Source organism: Clupea harengus, chromosome 5, assembly GCF_900700415.2.
Source record: "Clupea harengus chromosome 5, Ch_v2.0.2, whole genome shotgun sequence".
Taxonomy (NCBI): Eukaryota; Metazoa; Chordata; class Actinopteri; order Clupeiformes; family Clupeidae; genus Clupea; species Clupea harengus.
The window spans coordinates 21,691,631-21,701,577 of NC_045156.1; the positions used below are offsets into that span (position 1 = coordinate 21,691,631).

The 9,947-nt window shown below is 42.2% G+C and overlaps 1 protein-coding gene across 1 annotated transcript in view; it reads left to right on the forward strand.

Annotated features, from left to right (window-relative positions):
• Nucleotides 1-9,947, forward strand: part of LOC116220477 (collagen alpha-1(VII) chain-like) — a 41,860-nt gene that overhangs the window by 1,567 nt on the left and 30,346 nt on the right. The window contains exons 2-9 of the mRNA XM_042707734.1: nucleotides 4,079-4,148; nucleotides 5,943-6,123; nucleotides 6,474-6,630; nucleotides 6,780-6,873; nucleotides 7,261-7,419; nucleotides 7,706-7,863; nucleotides 8,880-9,009; nucleotides 9,566-9,685. Of these exons, the coding sequence (XP_042563668.1) occupies nucleotides 4,088-4,148; nucleotides 5,943-6,123; nucleotides 6,474-6,630; nucleotides 6,780-6,873; nucleotides 7,261-7,419; nucleotides 7,706-7,863; nucleotides 8,880-9,009; nucleotides 9,566-9,685 (1,060 nt within the window). The 5' untranslated portion in view covers nucleotides 4,079-4,087. The remainder of the gene's footprint in view (nucleotides 1-4,078; nucleotides 4,149-5,942; nucleotides 6,124-6,473; nucleotides 6,631-6,779; nucleotides 6,874-7,260; nucleotides 7,420-7,705; nucleotides 7,864-8,879; nucleotides 9,010-9,565; nucleotides 9,686-9,947) is intronic.

Below are 9,947 nucleotides of genomic sequence, written 5' to 3' on the forward strand. Positions count from 1 at the left end.
CATTGTTATATGGGGCTTTGTGCATGTTCACATCTGTGCCACAATATGCTCTGAGGATTGCTTTTACTATTATGTGTGTGTGTGTGTGTGTGTGCGTGTGTGTGTGTGTGTGTGTGTGTGCGCGTGTGTGTGTGTGTGTGTGTGTGTGTGTGTGTGTGTGTGTGTGTGTGCGTGTGTGTGTGTGTGCACAATATCCTCGTGTGTTTATGGGGGGCTGTGGGAGAGCGTTAATGAAGTCCATTCAAGTATGTCAGTGTAACCTTTTGATCTGTGTCTGGTTTGAACTAATTTGTGTGTGTGTGTGTGTGTGTGTGTGTGTGTGTGTGTGTGTGTGTGTGTGTGTGTGTGTGTGTGTGTGTGTGTGTGTATGCATGCATGTGTGAGAGAGAGAGTGTCTATTTAAGTTATTTTGATCTGTGTCTGGTCTGAATTTATTTTTGTCTGTCTTTGCACTGTGTGTGTGTGTGTGTGTGTTTGTGTGTCCGTGCGTGCCTGTATGTGAGAAAACAACTGAGACAGAAAGAGACAGGGAGAGAAAGAGTAAGATGGAGAAAGAGACAGAGAAAGAGAGAGAGAGGAAGAGGGAGAGAAAGAGAGATCACAGACAATGGGCGGTCGTGCTAAGAGCTGGTGACCTCAGCTGCACTCATTTGTCACTTAACATCTTCCTCACTCTGATAGGCTAGAATGTTTCATGAGTCTCCCTGGCAACCAGCTGTTTATGCCACAAACGCACTGCATGTCTGCATGTATGTTATGCTATGTTATCTTCTTGCACATATTTATCTATATGTACTATATTCACAATGCCTTTGTGAGGCCTTTGAGCAGGAAATTAACCTGACAAATGCTGTGATATGCAGGTAGAAAATGAATGTCATATGGCTGAGCTCATGTACATGTATATACCATTCTAAATGTATATAAATACGTGGTTCTGTGCCAGTCTTTGGCAGCTGACAGTGATGCGCCACTTAGGAGGAGGAGGAGGAGGAGGAGGAAACCTTTAATAACGTGAGATGAAGTTTACTGACGTGCTCCACTGAGCTGGGACATGCGTTGAGAATGGGAAGCATCCGATGTTGTTTCAGTGAGACAAGATAAGGCTGCGCTCATACCCTCCTCGTCTGCATCCTCCCTCCTTCCTTTCTCTCCTTTCTTTTTTCTCCTCATTTTACCTCGCTCACTCAGACAGATCCTCCCTTCAGCCCGCTGAATAGAGCTTGGTTATGTTTTAGCAGGATGCCCCTTTGTTAAAGATTATCCTTGACACTGTTGACACAAGCTGGTTTTGGAGGGGTTAACATCGCGTCTCACGTGAAAGGCTCAAGAATCAAGGTCTCATGTGGATGTGGGAGAGGAGAGGTTTGTGAGGGGTGTCACATTCTTACAGTGCATAGAATCCTAAAAGCCATCCAGGAAGCAAAACTATTTGTAAACTTCTAAAGTGCAGTGGAGGTTTAGGTAAGACGATTAAGCTGTAGAGCCAACATGACATGTATGACACCTAGGGGGCTGCATGTTCATGCATGGACCCTCTCTGGGTATCTACCTGGTGAACCCATGTGTTTTTGGAAGGAAAATGAGATGGTGTATAATAGGTATGACACATGGTACAGGAGGTAGAGAAGTTGGTTGCCATCAGAAGGGTTGCTAGTTCGATTCCCTGTCGAAGTGTCCTTGAGCAAGACACCGAACCCCTAATTGCTCCTGGTGTGCAGTGTGCCATCAGTGTAAATGTAAAATGTGTATAAATCCTTGTAAGTCGCTTTGGATAAAAGCGTCTGCTAAATGGATGATATCCATGTAGCAGTAGTTTGAATAGAAGAATAATGACAAAGAAAGGTCAAAGAAGCATGACTCAGACTGAACTGAGAAAAGGGCTTCTTTGATGTGCAACAAGTAGAGTCATATCTGAAGGAATCAAGCCAGACCAAAACCAGATGTGGCGTGCCCAGCCCAGACACAGCCAGGGAACTTAGCAAGGAGTTTATCCTTTTCAATGTGCGCATCAGTAGAAGTTCATAGGAAAGTACACAAACTTTTCAGAACTACACAGATGCCCCATATATGAAGGTAGGGATGGACATCAGAAATGGAAAGTCATTCATAGATCTGATTGTTGTGTTAACAGCAGAGTCCCATCCTATATATCTTCAGCTAAACACACCAACTGTAGTGATGTTTCGCGGGGCAAAGTAAAAAGCAGGCAGCCCACCTGGTCTTTGACTTAGGTCTCCAGGGCAATAACCCTGCACCCTGACTACAACACCAAAGAGCCAGACAGGCCCGTTCGGCAGTAAGAGCGTGCGCCCAACAGAGATCAAGGTACTGTGTAGCACACCTCCTTATCTCCGAGTCTGAGCTGCTGTCAGCTTCCTGTCGCTCGCACAGCAACGCCCGCCTGACAAATGGCCATAGGAAACGGACTATAGCAGCTACTTAACACACAAAGCCATTTACCGTGCCAGACCAGACCAGACACACCTTTCAGTGATCTCATGTCTCTCATACTCAGCACAGCGGCACTCCCTCTTGTGTGGTATTTGTAAACTGCAATCTGATTCAGGACTTCATATTGTTCCTCACCACAACACAGGCCCTTACTGTGGCCAGTCTTACAGTAAATTATTAAATAGGGTTTCTCTGCAAGCACTGAGACATTTTGGATACACCTCCACAGTTATTTTCTCTCTCTTTCTTTGTCTCTTTTTTTTGTTCTCCCCTACATTCTCGCTCTTGTTGTATATATACACACTTTAGAATGCACACACACACACACACACACACATACACTCTCACTGAACTAAGTAGGTAGGCTTATGTTACTCAGTAAGAGATGGACAGATTTTTTCCTCACATATTGTCAGCTGCACCACACACACACACCCACACACACACACACACACACACACACACACACACACACACACACACACACACACACATACACACACACAGAAAAATACACACAAGCACACACACTAAACAGCGGTGGCAGTTTCTTTGCGTGGGCCTTGGTGTCTGAACAAGCCACTTCTTGAAAGACGGATCCGGTGACAGTTCTCAGGTCGCTGGGTCAATTTGGGAGGTGATGAGTTGGGGTTTGTGCTCCTTTATGATCATCTGATCCCATGTCACGACTCACCAGAGAGCTTTGCTTCAGGCATCCTCTTTCTCCAAATGGCAATGGGGAGGTGGCTTGGCTGGCACAACAGCTGCTGAAGCAGGAAGGAACCTCTAACAGGCTTTAGAGTACGCAGAGTGTGTGCCGATGTATGTGAATCTGTTATCAGATTTTCAGGATGGAATGCAGCACTTAGTACACACACCATCATACACCGCCACTCAAACACGTGCCTAGACTCATATATATATATATATACATATATATACATGCACACATACACACACACACATACTCACTCTCTCTCTCTCTCTCTCTCTCTCTCTCTCTCTCTCTCGTGTCTCCCTCTCAATATCAATACACACACATTAGGCAAATTCATCATGCTTGCCTGATCATGCAAGGACAGATGGGTGGTGGTTGAGGTGTGTCCCAAAGGTTTCCATGGCAACAACCTTCAAATGCCAAATGGGATAATTTACTTGTGCTCCGCCCTAAGGGAAGTCTTGTGAACAGTTCAGCTGTATAATTATTTTATTTAGTTAGAGTGTGTAGAATGATAAAGTTCCATATATACCTCCTGTGGGTGTTGGCATGAGTGTGAGTGTGTTTGTGTGAGTGTCAATGTCATAAAGACACTGCTTGTTGGTGTTCAGTGATCAGTGATCAGTCATTGATCAGTATCATACTGTGTTTCCTTTATGTGTCACTTCTTGTTATCCCATGATGCATAGCTTATACATAGGTAAAAAATATGTATGGACTCACAATGGAGTATACCAAACATTACAGCGTATTATGTAAAAAAACAACCTTTGTTTCCTAATTAGCAGCTTGTTTTACCTGTATGTTACCTCCTAGGTCTCTCCTCCTTCTACTGTATTTGTGAGTGTGCACTAGTTTTGGATGTTTTTGTTTGACATGTGTCTGTACGTCTGTATTCTTGCACAGGTAAACAAAATGTGGGGTATCATTTCCTTTGCTGTGTTGGCGACTCTTCTGCCTAGAAGTGCTGCTCAAGGTACAGTTCACAGCAATATTACAATATTATTATACTTATGGATGACAGAATGTTGTAATGGCCTCTGGTCCCGACTCCTCCTCACCAGGTGTCGAAGTGTCTTTGAGCAGGACCCTGAACCCCCAGCCACTCCCGATGGCGAGGTCGGCAACCTAGAAAGTAGCCTCCGCCATCGGTGTATGAATGGACAGATGTGTGAGGCATTCACCTGTGAAGCGCGTTGAGTACTCTATGAGTAGAGAAGCGCTATATAAATGCAGTCCATTTACCATTTACCATGGCCTCTGGTGCTGAGGTCAAATGAAAAGCACATGCTGTTCTGAAAAACAAAAGAACTTTGACCTTTAAAAACTCCTCCCTTTCAAGTTTCAAGGTTCAACACACGAACATGCAGGGATCCTTTTTGCATTATACTGTACTCTAGTGAAAAAAAAAAAGCTACATTAAATCATAATATAACACATCAGGGATTAGATCAATTTAGAACACTAATATGCAGACATTTATTTTACATTTTTATACTCCCCAGAGATATAGCTGCAAGTTACCACTCACTATCATACGATTAGCTCATCTCATAGTTCTTTTTAACATTCACCTCCACTCCAGTGGCAACTGAGCAAGTAGGCATGGCTATCTAGTTACCACTCAAGAGCAAGTACGCATTGCTATCAAATTCCCATCCACTGAGTCTAGATTTGACAGTTTTCTTTTTTCATAACAAGACTATAAATCCATGATGGTTTTGCTCACGGGAGCTAATTTACAGTATGTAGTTAGGGTTGTTTAGCCTGCGTTTTTTCTGGCCATCCGACGGCCATCCAACGGAATGTACATTGTCAGTTAGGAGCAGTAGCTACTTCCAAAATTAACATTTTCCTGCATCGATTCAGAATCGATGCAGGAAAATTGAAAAATGTATTTTATTTAAACAATGTAATTGAATAATATGCATGCCAGCATAATGAATTTAAACAACTCATTCAAACCCATTTTACTGCAATATACTGTTGTAATGATAAATGCTAATATAATTTACAGATGTTGTCGGTAGACGATGGGTGGTAAGCAGACGATCAGTGGTAACAGGAAGTAATTCGATTTTCGCTTCTCAGTTACAGAGCCAGCACTGTATACGAACACGAATATGAGTTATTTATTGCACACACAGAACAGAGGCTAGAGCCTAGAGGACCGTGAGGAGCAATTCGATGAATTTGACAAACAGTGTATTGGATTAGAATCGCTGACTGCACCTTTAATGAAAATATAGGTCACTGAGTCACTGGAAATTCTGACCCTGTTGGATGCCACCCAGCAGACAAAAGTACAAGATGGGTCATGCATCTCCACCCTGTCTGCCAGGTGCAAGTAATTAATGCCAAAGCTGTAAATTACAGGGTGCCATGCAATCTGTGCCCAGTCAGGTTGGAGACGATCAGTGTGCTTCATGGATCTCATCTAGGAAATGGAGTCTGATTTCCATGGAGCTGTTATGGACATACACAGAGTGTCCATGCATTGTGAATGGAGCTTTGATTGAATGTCTATTAACTTTCTTTAACAAATTATAATTGCATAACTGTGACCTCATAAATGATGTAATTTAATAGTAATAAAATGCAAAATTATTACAGACAGCATTATAATTATAATTCCTTTTGATATTTTCCTGTAGTGGTTTGCTCAACTGCACTGACCAGTGAACAGTAAATGTCCTGTGCTTTTAGGTCAGTGTAAGAATGTGAGGACACTGACCAGTGAACAGTAAATGTATGTGTCCTCTGCTTTCAGGTCAGTGTAACAGTGTGAGGGAAGCTGATGTTGTGTTTTTGGTGGATGGATCATCCAGCATCGGACGTTCCAACTTCCAGTTGGTGAAAGGCTTCATGTCAGGCCTGGTGAAACCCTTTGCCAGTGCTGTGGGGGGGTCGGGTGTGCGCTTTGGAGTGGTGCAGTACAGTGACTCTTCAAGGTTAGAGATTCATTCCCCACTGGGGCTCAGATTGCTAATGCTGTATGGTTTAGGAGGTTTGACAATTTGTGATAAATGAGTGTATACTGTTTGTTCATGAGCATGTTTGTATGTACTGTATGTATGTGTGTGTGTGTGTCTGTTTTTTTTAAAACATTTTTTTACTGTTGATCATTTACTGTTACATTAACAAATTTTCTCTTGTTCTCCAGTTCTGTTTTAATCCAGTACTTTATAGTTTATAAATATAAATATCCTTTATACTTAAAAATCTTTAAAGTCTTTAAAGCTTTACAGTCTTTTATACTTCTTCGACTTTCATATAAAAACACTGATACATTGGGTGCTAGGATGGAGTTCCCCTTTGGAAGATATACGAATGGAACAGAGGTTGTGGCTGCTGTGGAAAATATCCAGTATAAGAATGGGGGCACTCGCACTGGGGATGGGCTCAAGTTCATCGTTGATAATTTCTTCAGCCCTCCGAACATTCGAGATGTTCCAAAGGTGAGAGAAGAAGTGGTGAAGAGAGAGGTTAAAAGACGATTTCCAGGTGTTTTGCCCTGCATGATAAAAGTCAAAATGTCGTCTTTCTAACACACATTCTCTCTCCCTCCTTCTCTCTGCCTCGCTCTCTCTCACTTTCTTCTTCTCAGATTGTCATCGTTATTACTGATGGGAAGTCACAGGACCCTGTTACGGATCTTGTTCAGAGGTTACGCAATCTTGGGGTCAAGATCTTTGCCTTGGGTAAATGCTTTTCATGTCATTTTGTCTTATCTGTTCTTCTCTTATTGTGTCTAAAGTGGGGATGTGTCTGAAAAATCTGTTGATATTAGAACATTACTTTGTAATATGTTAAATCAGACCCTCTGTACCATGTTAAATCAGACCCTCCGTACTCTGCTAAATCAAACATGTTTCTACCACATACTCTCACATACCAAAGGCTCTGCCTCTACATTCAAAAATAAATCTGAAATCATCTGTTTTCTCTCTCTCTGCATGTTTCACTCTGTCCTTTCTTTCTCTTTCTCTTTGCTCCTTGTCCTCCTCAATCACTCACCTTGCTCCTTGTCCCTCTCTGTCCCTTCTTGTCTCCCTCTCTGTCTCTAAATGCATCTGTCCACCTCTCAGGTATAAAAAGTGCGGACCAGAGGGAGCTGGCTCAGATAGCCTCCTCCCCACAGAACTACTTCTCCATGTTCATCAGCAACTTTAAGGGCCTCAGCTCTGTGCTGCCACAGGTTTCCCCACGAGTGTGTGCTACTGCAGGGGGAACATATTCCAGTGATGGTGCGTCCCTACGCTTAGACGACAATAACACAGCAGAGGCAGTGATATATGGCATTTACACATTTAAATATCAATACGTTGTACATGTCTATGCAACTTTATATATATAAGACTATACTATACAATAGATTGCACACATTTATACATAAACAAAAAAATTATATATTCATACATTTATACATTATACATAACAATACATTTATACTTAAACAGACATCGAAAATACTTTTTCAAATCAACACTGATTATCTGTCTTTGCTTCCTCTGTCCCTGCTGCTTCTGCCAGAGGCCCTTCCGGGTCCATCTAACCTGCAGTTTACAGGCAGCACCACTGACTCACTGCGCTTCCGGTGGAGCCCAGCAGGAGGCCAAGTCACTGGCTACCTGATCCAGTACACACCTATCTCTGGACTGGGACAGCCAATCAGCACAGAGCTACGACAGGTACGGCCTTTGAACTGCAACTGAAAGTTGTGAGCATACTGTGTGTGATACTCATCTACTGACAGCCAATGCCTCTTCAGCCAATGAAATTACAGCATCTTGTCTCACAGGCTCGAGGGCGCATTGGAAAACTTGGAAATTTATTTTTCACTCTTCTGGGCTACGAACATAGTAAATAATAATAAGAATGAGTTCGCAAATATATTGTGCAAATTTTTTTTTCTAACAGGCAATTAAAATTAACAAAATATTGGTGGGGACAATTGTGTCTTTCCCAAACTTTGGTTGTGACTAGTCCCTATGGACCATATGCAAACCCACGCCCTTGTACCATCTGTGAATTCAGAGGCCAAACCCAATCGGGGAATGCAGAGCCACACAGTAGACTGCTGTAGCCCATGGCCAGAGCGGTATCAAAGGGATGAAATATATTTGATTTTCTACACACCCAGTCCTTGATAGGTCCATGATATGAAAATGATACAGTGTAAGACTGCTTGTTCGCTGAAGATCGTCTTGACACATTAGACAGGGTGTTTATACATGTGCAGGCAAGGTTACAGTTAAAAATAGGTCGAGCGGGGAGGCTAATTTCCCACTTCAATGACTCATCCATGAACACCATTTGGGATTATTATATACAACCACAGTGCACAAGTTTTTAGCATTCTTCAACAGAACATTGTAACACTTCACTGTTACATTTCACACACATTGTAACAATTGTTACATTCTAAAATTCTTTAAAAATGTACAGAAATCAGCTTTGGTAGTGTTACAGATTACTGTGGTCTGTCACAGATTTTCATGACACACGTTCGCCACTGGAAATCTTTTAGCGTGCAACTGTTATTGGTATGAGTCATGACAGTTGTCATAATGTTTGATGTTATTGCATCTTGCTAGCATGCCTAGCAATGATTGGATGTGGCATTTGCCACAACATGTATATGACATGGTTATATCAATCTTATGACGGAGAGTGTCAGTGAACTGTTAAACTTTTGTGTTCATAGGTGACAGTTGGAGCTGATCAGCAGAGTTACACCGTTCAGACCCTGCGTTCTGGCACTGACTACCTGGTCTCAGTCATTGCCCAGTACCCAAACAGCGTCGGAGAGGCTGTATCTGCTAAATCTAGCACCAGTAAGACCACACACACACACACACATACACACATAAGCTAAGCTAAGCTAAGATAAGCTAAACTGACACAGGCTTTGATCAGTTACATTAAACCATTGAACCTGTTGGGTCTCCTTCTGCGCTTGCTTAGGGCAGTATATCTTTGGAAAAAAGTTTTTTCATAAATGACCTGCCACCTGGCACACATCTGACAGTTATAACACAGACAGAGGTCTTTTAGATTATATTACATTATATTTATTTATTCAGTTTCAGCTTAGCAGGTGACAGTATTCCCTGAAATGTGTAAAAATAACAACTAATTATAATTAAAAAACGTATTATTATTGTCTACAAGACTAACAACACCAGAATGAGGGTAGTTGAGCTCAGTATTACCAAGGCGTATCTCCTGGTAGCTTGCAAGTTCAGAGTCACAGAAAACTCTGACGTTTACTTTTGCAAAAGACTACACAGAAAGGATGGTGGCTGGCTGTAATAAAACAAATTATAAACTGTTTAAAAAGCATGAATGAAGTTAAAAAAAAACATATTTCATACAAATTGTCTTCCAAAGAGTCATCTCAGGGTGTGTCGTCGCTGCGTGTGTTACGTTCCGGTTTCTTCTCCATCTCCTTGGCCTGGGATGCCCCCACCAATCAACCACAAGGCTACAGGGTAACCTATGGGCCCAGAAGTAAGGACACAGCCTCTTATGCTTCATTTTATGCAGCCGTAGGGCAGTACACATTACCAAATCATTAGTTGCTTAGTTGCACCGTGTACTTCTTGTGTACAGCCATGACTTTAGAGAACACTTTCATCGTTATGGTTGGAATAAATAGATGTGTGTGTCATGTGTTTCTGTGTGTGTGTGTGTGTGTGTTGTGTGTGTGTGTGTGTGTGTGTGTGTGTGTGTGTGTGTGTGTGTGTGTGTCTGTGTGTGTGTGTGTGTGTGT